The sequence below is a fragment of the Schistocerca americana genome, chromosome 1 (assembly GCF_021461395.2).
Source record: "Schistocerca americana isolate TAMUIC-IGC-003095 chromosome 1, iqSchAmer2.1, whole genome shotgun sequence".
Taxonomy (NCBI): Eukaryota; Metazoa; Arthropoda; class Insecta; order Orthoptera; family Acrididae; genus Schistocerca; species Schistocerca americana.
Genome location: NC_060119.1, coordinates 312,390,874 through 312,410,268, shown reverse-complemented (window position 1 = coordinate 312,410,268; position 19,395 = coordinate 312,390,874). Strand labels below are relative to the sequence as shown.

The window sequence follows — 19,395 nt, the reverse complement described above, 5'->3', positions numbered from 1 at the left end:
AATAAAAACACAAAATTCAAGTATTCAACATAATGTATGGCATTTTGGAGTGATAAACTGTAATTAAATATTGGGTTCTGCCAAAAGAGTTCCTTTTAAATGATGATTTCCAAATATGTCACTGTCATAGCTTTTAGATGAAAAAAAATTTTAGCCGAGCAAAATTTTCCCTACACACTTTACTTCTTTGCCCTGATAAATTTGTGTTTTCAAGGGTAGATCATAGACATACAGATGTGTGTCAATGTCTGTTCTGCAATTGAAGAGCACTGATATTTTTGTAGCATTTTTACCTTTACAATATAATGTTCGCCATCTGTGTATTTAACTTTCTTGCCCTTGAGACCATATATCCTGTAAAGGGGACAATTTACTGTTCATTCAGAATGAGAGGATTAATAATATGTTTATAAATACAAAAGCTCTTACATTTTTTTGTCAACTTACATCTTTACTTACGCTTAAGATCTAAAAATTTGTCAGGTAAAATGCAAAATGCAAAAAATTGTCTGGAAATCAGGGAAATATCAGGGAATTTCACTTGGGGAAACTTCTGGCAACCCTGGTGACATTCATCATGAGATTGTGTTATAATGTATAGTTCTGAGAACTACATGATGGGTTGCTGTTCAAAGCAGCTACATACATTAGATGATAATCCAAAGAAATCAAAATTAGTTATATTGAAAAATATACAACTGAGACTGGAAAATAAATTATATAAATACTTTTTTTATTACTAAGTCAGCCAGGAAATATCCCCCAAGTTATTGATTGGTTACAAAAATAGATGAAGGGTGATTCTGTTTAGACAGCACAAGATTTTAATATTCTGTTAGAAATACCACTGTAGTTGGTAGATTGTTACAGTATAATGTCCCAATAAATTTTGTAATCCTCTCAAGGTTTTTATTTCTGAAACTAACATATGTTGGTGATCCCTGCAGTATCTACACAAATAAATGTGATGCGTATGTATTTGGTTGTTTATTAATGCGTGCAATGTTTGCTGCCACTTTCAGGAAGTAATCACTGAACTTTGTAGCCAATGATTTGAAAATGTCATAATTTCTGTCAGAGCTATTCTCTGTGAATTAGTTTCATTTGGGACACTTTTTTGTTTGTGTATTATTTAATAATGCTCCAGGCAGTTTCTACCTTATTCTTTGAGGGAAGGCTTGCACAGGGCATGTGTTGCATTTGCTTAATTACTGGGTTACACAGTACTTGTTGTAATCAAGCTTGATTACAGCTTGTTCTCTGAATTAGGTAGAGTTCTCTCTTACAATCATAAGATACTTCAGTTCCAGGAGTTAAACAATGGCAACTCCAGGTAGGAATATCAACAATGTAGGAAAAGACAGTTTGCCACTCTCCCTCTCTCTCTCTCTCTCTCTCTCTCTCTCTCTCTCTCTCTCTCTCTCTCTCTCACACACACACACACACACACATGACCACCAACTCCAGCATCTCGGGCTGGCCTGAGAGGCTGGAGTTGGCACTCATGTGTGCATGAGGGATGCTTGCTTGTGTGTGTGTGTGTGTGTGTGTGTGTGTGTGTGTGTGTGTGTGTGTGTGTGTGTGTGTGCACGCACACAAATAATGTGTGTGTCTCTCTCTTTTACTGATGAAGGCTGGGGCCAAAGGCTTTATATGAGGGTCTTTTAATTGTGCCACTCTGCAACCTGACATGTCTTCTTTACTGCAATTAGCGATCTATCTTTTCCTACATTGTTAATTGCAGAAGTCAATCATCCTTTATCATTCTTGTATATCAGCTATATCCTTACATACTACTGCAGTAGACTAAATCAAAGTTAAATACATGTGGGAACTCTGCGACAATAAACAATATCAATAGCAGTCAACTGAGACCATGCAGTGGCTTCAAGCAGTGCAGATGTACCTCTGTTGTACCAACTTTGTGAAAGTAAATTGTGCACTTACTCAGATATACACTCCTGGAAATAGAAAAAAGAACACATTGACACCGGTGTGTCAGACCCACCATACTTGCTCCGGACACTGCGAGAGGGCTGTACAAGCAATGATCACACGCACGGCACAGCGGACACACCAGGAACCGCGGTGTTGGCCGTCGAATGGCGCTAGCTGCGCAGCATTTGTGCACCGCCGCCGTCAGTGTCAGCCAGTTTGCCGTGGCATACGGAGCTCCATCGCAGTCTTTAACACTGGTAGCATGCCGCGACAGCGTGGACGTGAACCGTATGTGCAGTTGACGGACTTTGAGCGAGGGCGTATAGTGGGCATGCGGGAGGCCGGGTGGACGTACCGCCGAATTGCTCAACACGTGAGGCGTGAGGTCTCCACAGTACATCGATGTTGTCGCCAGTGGTCGGCGGAAGGTGCACGTGCCCATCGACCTGGGACCGGACCGCAGCGACGCACGGATGCACGCCAAGACCGTAGGATCCTACGCAGTGCCGTAGGGGACCGCACCGCCACTTCCCAGCAAATTAGGGACACTGTTGCTCCTGGGGTATCGGCGAGGACCATTCGCAACCGTCTCCATGAAGCTGGGCTACGGTCCCGCACACCGTTAGGCCGTCTTCCGCTCACGCCCCAACATCGTGCAGCCCGCCTCCAGTGGTGTCGCGACAGGTGTGAATGGAGGGACGAATGGAGATGTGTCGTCTTCAGCGATGAGAGTCGCTTCTGCCTTGGTGCCAATGATGGTCGTATGCGTGTTTGGCGCCGTGCAGGTGAGCACCACAATCAGGACTGCATACGACCGAGGCACACAGGGCCAACACCCGGCATCATGGTGTGGGGAGCGATCTCCTACACTGGCCGTACACCACTGGTGATCGTCGAGGGGACACTGAATAGTGCACGGTACATCCAAACCGTCATCGAACCCATCGTTCTACCATTCCTAGACCGGCAAGGGAACTTGCTGTTCCAACAGGACAATGCACGTCCGCACGTATCCCGTGCCACCCAACGTGCTCTAGAAGGTGTATGTCAACTACCCTGGCCAGCAAGATCTCCGGATCTGTCCCCCATTGAGCATGTTTGGGACTGGATGAAGCGTCGTCTCACGCGGTCTGCACGTCCAGCACGAACGCTGGTCCAACTGAGGCGCCAGGTGGAAATGGCATGGCAAGCCGTTCCACAGAACTACATCCAGCATCTCTACGATCGTCTCCATGGGAGAATAGCAGCCTGCATTGCTGCGAAAGGTGGATATACACTGTACTAGTGCCGACATTGTGCATGCTCTGTGGCCTGTGTCTATGTGCCTGTGGTTCTGTCAGTGTGATCATGTGATGTATCTGACCCCAGGAATGTGTCAATAAAGTTTCCCCTTCCTGGGACAATGAATTCACGGTGTTCTTATTTCAATTTCCAGGAGTGTAGATCATGTTGTTAGGCATTCTACATGCCATATATATCAGAGCACTACACTGATGACCTACAATGACCATGTTTGCTTTCAGTTTGCGACATCTACGATTATTGCACACTACAATGCTGTCATCATCCCATGATTGTGCTACACATTTCACACATCCAGACAGCAGTTCTCAAGTTATGATATCTGTGGTTATGGATAGAGCCCCCCCCCCCCCCCTCCCCGCCCCCAGGCATCTCAGATTATCCACAGAGGTAGTAACATATTTCACAATGGTGCTCAGGCAGTGAACAACGGAGTGCATCATACAACCTACTCTGTGATATCACAATAGATTCTGCTAAACTTACAAACTGGGCTGCTTCAAAGCCACATCAATCCAATGGTCAGATTTGCATTCGCTCACTTTGGCTGAGAGGTCATCTGCAATGCAAACAAGATCATCTGCTCCAGGCCTAAGGCAGCCGGCAGCATTGTCTTCCACTCACCTACTATGCATCAAGATGTGTCACTTATGATGTCTAATTGCACACCTGTTCTTGCTCTATGAACATTACAGTGACAACCTACTGGACAGGGTACACATCTTCAGCTGGCACCTTTTTGGCTGGATCAGTGAAGCCTGTGGTTTGCCACTGTGTAAAGCATTTTTGCTGCAGGTTATGTCATCAGTGACAACATGAAATTCTTCACAGTGCTTCATCATTTGTTAATACAATCAGCAAAGTTTATATCTATGCTGTATGTACTTAAGAATGCCACTCAAACATAGCAGTGCTTTATCGATAGTGTACTATTCAAGTTCCCATTCCATTATGTATAGCCAGATGATACACCTATTTTTTCACCCAATGAGGATTCCCATAACATGCATCTCAAACAAATTTTTGGCATGCTGTCTGACTGCCATGTTGTGATCAATGAAAAAAGAAATACCAACTCCGATAAAAGGAAGTGTCAACCTCAGCCACATAGTAAATGCCTCTGGCATTTTCCCTATGCCACAGCACACAGAGACCAATCAACAACTGCCACTGCCACAGGACTACCAGGAACTATGTCAGTTTTTAGACATGGTAAATTTTTATTGACAGCACCTTATGCAGGTAACTTCTTCAGGAGCCTCTCACTCGAGCCCTTGTCGGCAAGAGCACTATGAGCAAACTTAAACTCACATGGACATCAGAGATGCAATCTGCTTTCGGATATATTAAAGACTGTCTCCTCCAAGCCATCAATTTGGTGCACCCTCTCAATGACATCCAGCTCATCATAACAGTGGACATGAGTGACTTCCCTGTTGGCACAGATCTGCAGCAAGAAGAGGGGGTTTCAAATGGTCACTCTGTTTTCCTCATGCAAACTTTTAGTTCCATAATGCAAGTGGCCAGCATCTGATTAAAAGCTACTGTCAGTTTAAGAAGCAGCATGTTAATTCCGGTAAGACATCAATGCCCTTTGATTATTTATACAGACCACCAATTGCTCACAGACTCTATCTGAAATTCACCAAAGAACTCTTGCTCCTGACTGTATTGGCACTTAGATTAAGTTGCATAGTTCACTACCAATGTCTGTCATTGAATGGTGTGGTAAACATCATGGCAGATTAGCTCTTGCACAAATGCCACTTCATCCCACTTTGACTATGAACAGTTTGAGGAAATGCAACAAAAGACCAACATTTACAGGCTCTTCTTCACAACTTGCCCATGAATCTATGCATCAAAGTTCAGCTTATTCCTGGTGCAACCCATCCCATCACTTGTGACATTGCACAGTAACAGCCACTCCCACTTGTTCCTTGACCATTTCACCATGTCATCTTCAACCAGTTACATCACTTGGCATGACCCAGCATGCACCTGACTTCATTCCTGGTGCCAGACCACTTTGTATGGCCTAATGTGAAGCACTGTAAGCTTTGGACTCATACGTGCATTCTGTGCCAAAGGAGCAAGGTACCACACCATGCTCAGCCACCACTGGTTTGCTTTGAAGTCCCAAAAGAATGTTTATGGCGTTACATGTCTATCTTGTAGGGCCACTACCCACCTCTGACATCTATTGGTACATCCTGTTGGAGATCAAGCACATCACTCAGTGAGTAGAAGCTGTACCACTTATATTATGGCTGAATCCACAGCCATAACTTTTGTAAACACGTGGATTTCATGCTTCAGTTGCCTCATATACATTATGACCGACCAGGGTCAGCACTCTGAATCGGCTCCATTCCTTGATTTGTGCAACCTGCTCAGCAGCAATCAATTTAGAATGACAGTGTGTCATCCACAGAGTAACAGGCTCATCAAGCAGTGGCATCACACCTTAAAGGTGGCTCTAATATGCCATATCACACTCTGGACAGAGGCTTACCATGGGTACTTCTGAGAGTGTGTGCAGACCATAAATGTGACCTTCGTTCACAGAAATTTTCAGATTAGGTTAGATTAGATTAGATTAGATTAATTCTAGTTCCATGGATCATGAATACGATATTTCGTAATGATGTGGAACGAGTCGAATTTTCCAATACATGACATAATTAGGTTAATTTAACAACATACTTAAGTTAGTATAACAACTTTATTTTTTGTGTTTTTTTTTCTTTATTTTTTATTTTTATTTTTTTATTTTTTTAATTTTTTTCAATATTTTTGTTTTTTTTTTCTTTTTTTTCTTAATTTATATCTAAAAATTCCTCTATGGAGTAGAAGGAGTTGTCATTCAGAAATTCTTTTAATTTCTTCTTAAATACTTGTTGGTTATCTGTCAGACTTTTGATACTATTTGGTAAGTGACCAAATACTTTAGTGCCAGTATAATTCACCCCTTTCTGTGCCAAAGTTAGATTTAATCTTGAATAGTGAAGGTCGTCCTTTCTCCTAGTATTGTAGTTATGCACACTGCTATTACTTTTGAATTGGGTTTGGTTGTTAATAACAAATTTCATAAGAGAGTATATATACTGAGAAGCTACTGTGAATATCCCTAGATCCTTAAATAAATGTCTGCAGGATGATCTTGGGTGGACTCCAGCTATTATTCTGATTACACGCTTTTGTGCAATAAATACTTTATTCCTCAGTGATGAATTACCCCAAAATATGATGCCATATGAAAGCAATGAGTGAAAATAGGCGTAGTAAGCTAATTTACTAAGATGTTTATCACCAAAATTTGCAATGACCCTTATTGCATAAGTAGCTGAACTCAAACGTTTCAGCAGATCATCAATGTGTTTCTTCCAATTTAATCTCTCATCAATGGACATACCTAAAAATTTGGAATATTCTACCTTAGCTATATGCTTCTGATTAAGGTCTATATTTATTAATGGCATCATACCATTCACTGTACGGAACTGTATGTACTGTGTCTTATCAAAATTCAGTGAGAGTCCGTTTACAAGGAACCACTTAGTAATTTTCTGAAAGACAGTATTGACAATTTCATCAGTTAATTCTTGTTTCTCAGGTGTGATTACTATACTTGTATCATCAGCAAAGAGAACTAACTTTGCCTCTTCATGAATATAGAATGACAAGTCATTAATATATAATAAGAACAACAAAGGACCCAAGACTGACCCTTGTGGAACCCCATTCTTGATAGTTCCCCAGTTTGAGGAATGTGCTGATCTTTGCATGTTACGAGAACTACTTATTTCAACTTTCTGCACTCTTCCAGTTAGGTACGAATTAAACCATTTGTGCACTGTCCCACTCATGCCACAATACTTGAGCTTGTCTAGCAGAATTTCATGATTTACACAATCAAAAGCCTTTGAGAGATCACAAAAAATCCCAATGGGTGGTGTTCGGTTATTCAGATCATTCAAAATTTGACTGGTGAAAGCATATATGGCATTTTCTGTTGAAAAACCCTTCTGGAAACCAAACTGACATTTTGTTAGTACTTCATTTTTACAGATATGTGAAGCTACTCTTGAATACATTACTTTCTCAAAAATTTTGGATAAAGCTGTTAGAAGGGAGATTGGACGGTAATTGTTGACATCAGATCTATCCCCCTTTTTATGCAAAGGTATAACAATAGCATATTTCAGTCTATCAGGGAAAATGCCCTGTTCCAGAGAGCTATTACACAGGTGGCTGAGAATCTTACTTATCTGTTGAGAACAAGCTTTTAGTATTTTGCTGGAAATGCCATCAATTCCACGTGAGTTTTTGCTTTTAAGCAAGTTTATTATTTTCCTAATTTCAGAGGGAGAAGTGGGTGAGATTTCAATTGTATCAAATTGCATAGGTATGGCCTCTTCCATTAACAGCCTAGCATCTTCTAATGAACACCTGGATCCTACTATATCCACAACATTTAGAAAATGATTATTAAAAATATTTTCAACTTCTGACTTTTTGTTCGTAAAGTTTTCATTCAATTTGATGGTAATACTGTCTTCCTCTGCTCTTGGTTGACCTGCTTCTCTTTTAATAATATTCCAAATTGTTTTAATTTTATTATCAGAGTTGCTGATTTCAGACATGATACACATGCTCCTGGATTTTTTAATAACTTTTCTTAATATAACACAGTAGTTTTTATAATTTTTGATAGTTTCTGGGTCACTACTCTTTCTTGCTGTCAGATACATTTCCCTTTTCCGGTTACAAGATATTTTTATACCCTTAGTAAGCCATGGTTTGTTACAAGGTTTCTTACAAGTATATTTAACTATTTTCTTGGGGAAGCAGTTTTCAAATGCATTTACAAAAATGTCATGAAATAAATTATATTTTAAATTGGCATCAGGTTCACGGTACACCTCATCCCAGTCTAACTGCTGTAGGCTTTCCCTGAAATTTGCAATTGTTAAATTGTTGACTGAACGTACTACTTTGAAGGACTGTTTAGTATTGCTGAATGGAGCTATGTCATATATTGTAACTAGCTGTGCACCATGATCAGAAAGACCATTCTCAACAGGCTGAGCATTTATCTGGTTAAACTTATCTTGGTCTATAAAGAAGTTATCTATCAGTGAGCTGCTATCCTTTACCACCCGAGTAGAAAAATCAATAACGGGTGTCAAATTGAAAGAACCGAGTAATACTTCAAAGTCATTTTTCCTATTACCCTCTTTCAGAGAATCTACATTGAAGTCCCCACAAATAATAATTTGCTTCCCCCTGTCTGACAGATAGCACAACAAGGAGTCCAAATTTTTCAGAAATAGATGAAAATTTCCTGATGGGGACCTATATACAGTTACAATTATAAATGTGCCTTTATTTAATTTAAGCTCACAGGCACATGCTTCTATATGTTTCTCTACACAAAACTTTTTTGTTTCTATACTTTTTGCACAATGATAACTTTTGACATATATGGCAACTCCTCCTTTCTCCATATTTTCTCTCATTACATGTGCAGAGAGCTTATAACCACTTACATTTACCTTATCCATATCAGTAACAATGTGATGCTCAGACAGGCATAGTATATCTATTTCATTCTCAGCTTCTAAATCTTCCAAACAAACCAGAAGCTCATCTACTTTATTCTTTAAACTCCCAATATTTTGATGAAATATACTTACATTATTTTTAATTATACTTTTATGAGAACCTTTCCTTATTCTAACATTTGCAGTACTCTCCTGTCTGAGTTTCTCATTGTGCTTAGGCCTAGTTCCTATACCAGTGGTCACATGGTGTTCAGAGAGGCAGATTATGTCAATTGGGTTGGGTGACTTTAGTTCATCAATGCAATTACCTAGGACTGAGATACAACTTGGTGGAGATAAAATTTCTGGTGATTGGTGAAAATTTATAATTGATAGCTGTGATTGGTGATCCAATGTGCTAGAATTGTGCTGTTGAATTTCTTTCCTAAACTGAAGATTTGTTTCAATCCTGACCTCTCGTAGAACTTGACACCTTTCTGTCTTACCTATCCTAAAAAAGGTGCTGCTCCAACACCTGTAACCACTGGTATTTTACCATTCACGGCAGTGCCTCCCCCCCTTAAATTTCCTGCTATTACCCCAGCCAGTTTCCCCTTCCCTTTCCTGTTGAGATGTAGGCCGTGCCTGGTATAGTCCCACCTACTGAGAAAATCAACAGGAACCACACCAATATGAGCCCCCGCACCCGACACAAGCAGCCGTTCCAACTCCAAATTAACTCTCCCAACAGAAGAGTTCAAATGAGGCCGGTCATGGCGTCTCAGGACAGATACAAATTCAACATTGGTGTGTCTCGATGCCGACGCAATCTTTACCAGGTCACACTCTATCCTGTACCCAGGATCTCTGTCGATGCTGTTCCCTGGCCCTCCCACAATAACCACGGTGCCTTCCCTGGTAAATCCTTTACAGAGTGAACCTAAATCCTCTGTCACCTGATCCAGACTAGCACTTGGTTTGAAAAAATTTGTGACCTGGTATTCTGGTCCTAATTCCTCCTGCAGAAGTTGGCCTACACCTCTGGCATGAGAACTGCCTAACAACAAAACTTTCTTCCTTTTCGATGACTTTCCTACATTCTTTTTCAATTTCCTATTGAAAGTTTGTTGTGTCCTGTCTACACCTACCTCTGCTTGAGGCTCATCAGTTTCTAACAGTTTTGTATGGTGTAGTGCTCTCCCTGAATGGTGACTTTGTGTTCCAAAAACCTTTGACTCCTGATCTGCCTGGCCTGGCTTCATGAGTAAAATGCTGCATCGCCCAGCTCCACATTTCTACCCTTTTCCTTACACAGCACCTAAAGTATTCCCCCACATGACTCTAAAAGATTATGAGTTTGTGATGTGTAATGATACAATCTGACCAGCGTTGCAGCCCCCATTCTCAGGTCCACACAAGATACTTTGATGGGATGACTGTGCCTTTCGCCGGCCGCGGTGGCCGTGCGGTTCTGGGCACTTCAGTCCGGAACCGCGTAACTGCTACGGTCGCAGGTTCGAATCCTGCCTCGGGCATGGATGTGTGTGATGTCCTTAGGTTAGTTAGGTTTAAGTAGTTCTAAGTTCTAGGGGACTGATGACCTCAGATGTTGAGTCCCATAGTGCTCAGAGCCATTTGAACCATTTGAACTGTGCCTTTGACATACTGTTACATAGGAAACCTACAACAGTTACTGTCAGTCACCTTAAGCCAGTGGGATTGTAGAATTAGCTTTACCTAGAAATGATCCCTGATGATCTCACTCCACTGCTCTGTTAGGTGGCCTGGTGATGGATGTACCACTGACTTTTCAGTTGTGCCTCAATGTCCATGACTTTCTTCCTGAAGGCCTTGACATCAGATTGATCTATAATGACGTCCTAATCAAGAGGCAGCATGCAGATTGCAGATGGCTCTATTACGTGTTGCTTGAAGGAAACCTTTAAGATACCACATGAGATCAATACCGCCACTCTCACCTTCTGCTTCTGTGCTATGGTCTCCTCACCTTTATGCTTCCCCACCTGCCCTCTTCTGATCATGCACCCGCAGCAGTGCCATCTCTCCCCACTGACCCCTCCACTACCCCTCCAAACTTTGATATCACAAGACAGTCGTGCTTCAACTAGCCTCACCATGTACCAGCACAACTTCATGACTACCACCTGTATGCTGTTTGGAATACACTGCCTCCCCTCCCCAAACCAACTCGCAGAGATGACAATACACCTGTCCTGCCACACAGTGCCCTGACGACCTCTCTACTTCCATTCTGTCTCTTCACCTCTAAACTCTACATATCTATGCTCACAGTCCTCTGCACTATGGGGAGAGGGAGGTTCTGTGGGAACTCTGTGATGATAAATAATATCACTGGTGGTCAACTGAGACTGTGCACAAGTTATTTGTGTCAGACAGTTCATATAATAGCTTCAAGCAGTGCAGATTTATCCCTGTTGTACCATCTTTGTGAGAATAACGTGTGCACTTATACAGATATGGACCATGTTATTATTTATTCTACAGACCTACTATAGTAGAGCACTACACGCATAAATTACCTCCAGATATTCAAAAATAAGAACCATTTCCCTGTATTATAGTGGCTTGGAAATGATGATTGATAGTCATTTCACAGGTGTATTACATGTGGCATTATTATACCTTAACATCTTCACAGTGTGTATAGTACTGAGTTTAATACACCATTTTATTCTATGAAGTGACCAATGCAACTAAGACATCTGTGTTACTATGCATTTCAGACTTCTAATGAGCTCAAGACTACTTCCACAGCTTATATATATACTCACCTATCCATGAATTGTAACTTTTGCTGAAGCACTGGCCATTCCTTCAGAATTGACTGCAATGCAGGTGTATGTCCCAGCATCTGATTTACGTAGATCAACAATTTGCACCCATGATGTTTCCATGTAAGATTCTGGACCACCACGTACTTGTACTGCTACATACAGGTCATCACCTATAATTTAAGGATTTTTGTAAAAAAGGAACATCCAAAAATTAAATTATAACAAAAGGAAACTAGGAAAGAAATATCAGACTAAGGTGACAGCAACCTGATAGTCATATACAAAAGGTGGTCTATCTTCAGTTCTTGTAATACAGAGTTCCTTTGATAAAAAAGGATTGGAGATAATGAAATTTTAGGACTATGCACAGAAGTCACTGAGAACTACAGATCAAAGAATAAATAAAGCAACAGCATGAGACATTAATTAATCAGGAGATTTCAGAAAACAACCAAGTTACAAAATATCAAAAAGTTAAAAGTGATGATAACTAAATCAGAGATAACAGAAGAGACTTCAGTATTCAAATAACAGTTCATTCAAAAATGGACACAGATGAAAAAAAGAACAACAGTCATATAATAAAATAACAAAAGGAAACAACAGGAAATAAAATACAGCAATAAATATTATAAGTCATTCATTGTGTTACACTGATCCGACTGTGAAGGAGACCTTTTTAGGGTGTAGAAAAAGTCAGAGAATCCATAAACAAAGCGAAGCTGATTTTATAATCAGCATTAATAATTAACTATTTTTAAATTGATATGAACTATTTAATGTTACTCAAACGAAATTTAAATAGGAAAAAGAAAGCTTAAGTTGTGCTAGTACTGCCTGGAAGAGAGAATTTTCTTCAATCTTATAAGCTGGTTAATTAATTCATTTATCAGAAAACTTATGTATAGGAAGTGAGGTAAAGAAACACTAAAATATAGTTCAGAAGCAGAATGAAGATTAAGGTTCAACACAGTGGCATTTCGTTAACAAATCTGGGGGCATGCTGTTCTCTTGATCACCAAACTGAAGGGGGAGGGGGAGGGAGGGGGGCAGGGAGGTTTCCAGAGGAGAGGCATGGAGTGAGGTGGTGCAGCAGTTAGCATTCTGGTCTAGTATTTGGGAGGATGATGGTTCAAGTCCATGGCCAGCCATTCAGGTTTAGGTTTTCTCTAATTTTCCCAAATCTCTCAGGGCAGGTGCTGGAATGGTCCCTTTGAAAGCACATGGCTGATTTCCTTCCCCATTCTAGAAACATTCTTAACTTGTGCTCATGCTCTAACGACCTTGATATTGACAGGACATTAAACCCTAATCTTCCTTCCTTCCAGTGGACAGTCTGTAAAAGTTATGCTGAGCTCCTCTCAGTAGGGTTTGTGGGGAGAGAGGAAGAAGCATAGTGATTTCTACAGGAGGGGCACTGCTGGGGGTGGGGGGGGGGGGGGTGGTTGGTGGGGGGGGGGGAGACAATCACCCTCCTACAATGATTAGAAGAAACTGTAAAAAAAAACTGGCTTTCTTAACAAATTATGTTTTGGACAGTGAGCCTGTTCTGTAGCTTTTTTTTTTTTTTTTTCTGCAGTTTTCAGTAACTATTTCATAAATCAGATTCGCCTCTTTGGCTACTAGGAATGGACAATAAGTTACACACTCTTCTGTGAGTAAGGCTTTATAAGGTTGAAGCTCTGACAGTTCAGCTGTATTAGTCATGATGCACCTCATGCCCCAATTGTTATCTCCATTATCCCTGCTGCAGCCCCTGCAATGATTTGCAAGTACTTTGCAATGACATTGCAACTTCTCCTTGCTTCAACAGTGCCTGTTAGTCCATTGTCATGTGGTAATTATTTATGAATTCCAGTTAACTTGCTTGCTATTTTGTGCATTAGCCATAATATTGACAAAAATTAGTTTTGAAAGAAAATGTATTATGAGGCTGTTGTAACTACCAATTTTGTGTGTCTGTCACTGACTAGTTCAGCAGCAATAGCGTGCACAGCCTGCCAGCTGTGCTTCCTGTTGGAACTAATTACTATATATTGTTAATTAAAGTGTACCTTGCCCTCCATGTGCGTGTGTACTGTTCGAGCAACAAATTACAGTGTTGTTGGGTTAGAACAGAACCATCAGCACTTTTTAAATGTAAATTATTAGTCAGATTGTTTAGTTATATTTTTAAAGTTAACTTTCTTTTAAGTGAGTTTTTTAATTGCAAAACCAGTTTCATTTCATTTAGTTGAAAAAAATACCAAATAATAAATTCTTTTAGCAAATAACCCTATTTTGGGATAGAAGTTAAAAAGCATACACTTTGATAACTGGCATCTACCATTAAAATGAGCATTGTGTTGCAGAAGGATGGTGAAAGAAATTGCTCATCCCCTTCAAAGGGCCCACTCTGACATTCACCTTAAGTGATTTAGAAAAATCATGGAAAACCTAGATCTGGATGACCAAATGAAGTTGTGACCACATTCCTCCTCACTATAAATCCAGTGTCTTACCACTGCACCACTCATTTACTGTGAAGTGGTACAGTACCTCTTTAAAATTCATGCTAATGGAACAGAAGCAGTAATATTATGTACAAATACTCAACACTTCTCACGCAGATAAATGCATGGTTTGTTATAGATTGTAACAGTACAAGTGCATTCTTTCACATGTTTTAGTATCAAATTATCCTTTCTTCCTTGCTTCCAAGTTTACTTTATAATAGTCTTCTATAATAATACATCAGCTTACAATAAGGTAGCAGTGAAAACATTGACAAAAATCATGAAGTAATTAATCTGAACATCACACCTGTGTGAGTTTACTCCTTTTACCCATTAAATTTATAATACATATTTCTCTCACACAGAAAACGACACCTTCATTTTTTCCATGTAACTTATACAGAATATAATTCAGTATTAGCTCCTTCTAGAATTTATAAAAATACATTTCATATACACAAAACAAGTATTGTACTGCTGGAATGGAATATCATACGGATTGTGGGGTATAACTACGACCTAACGACCTAAATGGACATTTACTGTTAGCAGCACTTGCAGTTTAAAATCATGTTTGATAGACCCGCTCAAGGAGGATAATCTTCATGTATGTGGAGTCAACATATACATTAACAAAAGACAAAGACATCATTAATACAAACTATATACTGTATCAACAACATACTATCACTATACTTCCTAATGCTGTTCACACTAATGCCACCTAAAGAAACCAAGTAAATTAGAAAGGAAGCTCCTACTTTGGAAACAGAATGTTTTTTGCATGCATAAATACTGAGGCCTATTTATAGTATGTTACTGCTTGTTATTCGTCTTTATAAAACAAACATTGCTGATTGTCATGTAGCTTACAGAACCTTTCAGTCCTTGAATCCACATACTCAGATAATTTGTAAGAAGAATGAGTAATAAGTTATGTTTCTAATTTTCTTTTGTGTTGCTAAGGATTACTAATTTCTTGCTTTATGTGAGATAGGATCTTACTGAATGTCTTACCACTAGACTGCATAACTTCATTGCAAATAGTCTGCTGAAATACAAAATGAGGAGGTTCTCCACAGAATCAGTGAGAAAGGAATAGGTGGGAAGCTAAAAGAAGTGACTGGGTGATAGGATATGTATTAAAACAGTGGGGAGCAATTTCCATGGTACTAGACAAGGGCTGGCCACAGCGTGGAAAATTTCATACATACACAATGTACAGACCACAGGCAGGCCATTTGTTGTCCTATCTTGGTTTCTCTTGTTTCTTCCTGGAAGTAGTCATTAGAGCACGACATTTCATTTGCTATTTTGGTGCGACATTTTTCAGCCAACATGACTCTCTTCAGTTCACAGTACTGTTTGTTCATCATATGACAAACATTCACAGGTCCATTGGCTGTTTTCACAGAAAGAGGCAGTCTACAATTTTACTGTCATAAACCTTTAAAAACGAATGTGAATGACAGAAGAGAGGGCTGAGAACTCTCAATAACTATTATGCACTTGCATAATTGACATGTACTGCAATTTTACTATGAAATGACGTTCTAACACTGTGCAGAAAAAATTAAAAGACTTATTTGATAATGAAAGAGCAAAAATTTACCATTATCAACAGATGGGGTTTATTGTTCTGTACCTCAAGAAGCACTTTGTGCTAATTTTGCAGGCATGGAGCATGTGTCGAAATTGAACTGAATTTCTGAAGTCACACTCCTCATTCCATTATCTGTTGCAACAGTTTTGGATGGAATGGAATGAAGAGTATGGAGACTTTACATACAACTGTAAAGTATGTTGCATAAGTCAAGGGGCAGGCTTGAATGATTCATCAATATAAAGCCTGCTATTATTGGATTTGTGAAGGAAAAAATTGTGCAGGAATGAAAATTAGAACATCTGGAATGGATTGCAGACCTCACATTTTATGTGGACTAGGCTGCACACTGCCCACAGTAAGACATTGCAAGGGAAGAAACAACTTATTTCTGATTTGATATGGATGCATTTACAAAAAAAAATCACATAGTATAAGGGGCAAATTCTAACAAAAAGCAGAGTCCAGTCCCTTAAGCTAACAGACGTTAAAGAAAATGTCAGGTTTCAAGAATTCATAGTTGACTTGAAAGAATTACAAGGATAATTTAAACATTTTTTAGGGTGCTGCCAATCCTATGTCTGTTTACAAGACCACTTGCTGTTTCAGTTCAAAGCACCCCTATGCATATGCAAATGTAATTGATTGATCTGCAGTTTAAGTCCCATTTTAAAAACAAATCCTTTTACATTAACACTGCCTGGCACATCTACATTGTTTTCTTCAGGGAGAGTTTCCACATCTTCAAATGAGTTTGCATATGTGATAAAATATTTCAGTCAGAAAATGTGTGTGAAAGGCTTTTTTTCTATTATGAAACTAAATAAGTCATGATTATATGGATACCTGAGTGCAAAAATTTGTGAAATAGTCTCTGTCTGTCTGTATTCCAACAGTTTGTACCAAATAAAAATTGTACTATGTCATCAGTGTGCAAAAATAATTAAGTAATACTGATAATTTGTTCTGTTTGTGATCTATGTTGTTGAGAAATATGAAACCAAGTCATATGCAGTATGACTGCATTGGCATTTAAATATAGTATGTCCGCAATTTATCCCTCCTCCCACTCATAGAGTGTGGCATGTTGGTGGAAGAAACATGCAGTTTCACTGAGCACTATGGCACACAGCCCATTGCTTGGCTTGTGAGCTGAATTCTTAGCCACCCCTGTACTTGATGGAGATATAAAACCTGGGAGACAGAAATTCAAATACATTCAACAAATGACTCTTGAACGTACGTGCTGCTCTCAGATGCAAAGATTAGCACAGTGGAGGAAATCATGGTGAGCCACATTAGATAAGTCATAAGACTGAACAGGATTACCTTTTATTGTACCTTTCCAGGCTTGGGTCACACAAATCATTATTATTTCTTCTAATCCTCATCAGATTTGCATACAATTCCACTCTGTATTTTTCAGAGCATGCTTTACATATACAATTTTTTTTCACAAGACTTCACAATTCTTACTTCAACTACACAGTAACATGTCTTTGAGTGGTACAGTTTGTGGTAACTCTGGTACCACATAAACATCCACTTCTTTGTTTGATATTAAGTACTGGATTGGCCTGCAGGGTGTATGTAATTCTATCAAACATATTTTCAATAACCCATGATCTAGTGGTAGCACCCTTGACTAATAAAAAAATGTCCTTGGTCCTAACCCAAACACTGCTTATATTATGAGTAATGGCGTGATAGGATAGTTCTCATTAGCAATTAGAGCCAAGGACTCCTGGCATATGAAGTCACCCCTATTCTGTCTACAGCCTTCTCAAATAGGGCAGAGAAGCAGGGCAATCTCTTGAACTTGAGATGGGAAACTGCTCCTAAAAGGTGGAAGAATCACCAATGATCAATAAAATGAATACTCAGAAGGCATTGTAAATCCCTGAATTAAAGGCACATAATGTATATCCACAGGATATGTTGCCTGTAACTGAAAAATTGTCATGATGATCACCCCATTGGCAAAAGATTCCAGATAAGCCCCAAATCTGGATCTCTGGGAAGAGACATCTCTAAAAAAGACAGTCACACATGTTGGACTGACAAACATAGGTACAAGGCAGATAACTGAGAAGAAATCCTGGGAAACAGAAGGAAAACTTCATCTGACCTGCAAAGGAAAGAAGTACAAAAATGTTCAGGGAAAGACAGGAATACAGCAATATAAGCTCCTTAGGAATGAAATAAATAGTAAGAGCAGGGCAGCCAAGGTGAAATGGTTGCAGGAAAGACATGGAGAAATTGAAAAAGCAAGGACTGGTTCAACACATAGAAAACTCAGAACACCCTTTTGCATAATTAAGAGCAAAACTGATAATATGAAGAGTGCAGTGAAAATTCCTTTGTTAGTCACAGAGGAGAATGGATGGAAAGAGTAAATTGAAGGCTTCTATGAGGAGAAGGGCTTGTGTGATGATGTTATAGAAGAAGAAATTGGAGTCTATATGGAAGACATAAAGTTTCCAGTATTAGAGTCAGAATTTAAAAGAGCTCTGGAAGACTTGAGATCAAATAAGGCAGAAATGATAGATAACACCTATCAGAATTTCTAAAATGAATGGGGCAAGTGAGAATTGAACAACTACTCAAGCTGGTGTGTAGAATATACAAGACTGGCAATATATGATTAGACTTTTGGAAAAATGCCATCTACACAATTCCGAAGATAACAAGGACAGGTAAGTGTGGGAGTATCACACAATCAGCTTAACAGCTCATGCTGACAAGAATAATATACAGAAGAACGGAAAACCTAACTGTGGAACTATTAGATGATGATCAGTTTGGCTTTAGGAAAGGTAAACACACCAGGGAGGCAGTTCTGACATTGCACTTGATTAACAAGAGGAAGACTAAAGGAAAATCAAGACACATTCATAGGACCTGTCAATTCAGAAAAAGCACTTGACAGGTCAAATGGTGAGATATGTTCAAAATTCTGAGAAAATAGGAGTAAACCATAGAGGAAGATGGTTGATACACATTATGTAAACATCCAGGATGCAACTATAAGACAGGAAAACCAAGAATGAAACAGGACACAGATGCAGCCTTTCATCCCTACTGTTCAATCTATACAGTGAAGAAGCAATGATAGGAATAAAAGAAAGATTCAAGAGTGGGATTAAAATTCAAGTTGAAGGATATCAATGACAAGATTTGCGGATGATGATATTGCCATCCTCACTGAAAGTTATGAAGGATTACAGGATCGTTGGATGGAATGAACAGTGTAATGAGTACAGAATATGGATTGGGACTAAACCAGAAAAGGATGAAAGAAATGAGAAGTAGCAGAAATGGGAATAGTGAAAAACTTTACATTTAAATTGGTATCATGAAGTAAACTAAGTTAAGGAGTTCTGCTACCTTAGAAGCAAAGTAACACTTGACATACAAAGCAAAGAGGACATAGAAAGCAGGCTAACACAGGCAAAGTGGGCATTATTGGCCAAGAGAAGTCCATTGGTACCATACACAGGCCTTTTTTGAGGAAAAAATCCTGAGAATGTATGTTTGAAGCACAGCATTGTATGGCAGTGAATCACAGATACTGGGAAGGCTGGAATATAAGATAACTGAAGTATATAAGACATGGTGCTGTGGAGAAATGTTGAAAATTTGGTGGACTGATAAAATAAGGGATAGCAAAGTTCACCACAGACTGAGCTAAGAAA

At 39.4% G+C, this 19,395-nt stretch overlaps 1 protein-coding gene across 1 annotated transcript in view; it reads right to left on the bottom strand.

Moving 5' to 3' along the window:
- The window catches only part of LOC124596451 (insulin-like growth factor-binding protein-related protein 1), a 151,910-nt gene that overhangs the window by 11,573 nt on the left and 120,942 nt on the right, over positions 1–19,395 (bottom strand). The window contains exon 4 of the mRNA XM_047135588.1: positions 11,600–11,772. Within this exon, the coding sequence (XP_046991544.1) occupies positions 11,600–11,772 (173 nt within the window). The remainder of the gene's footprint in view (positions 1–11,599; positions 11,773–19,395) is intronic.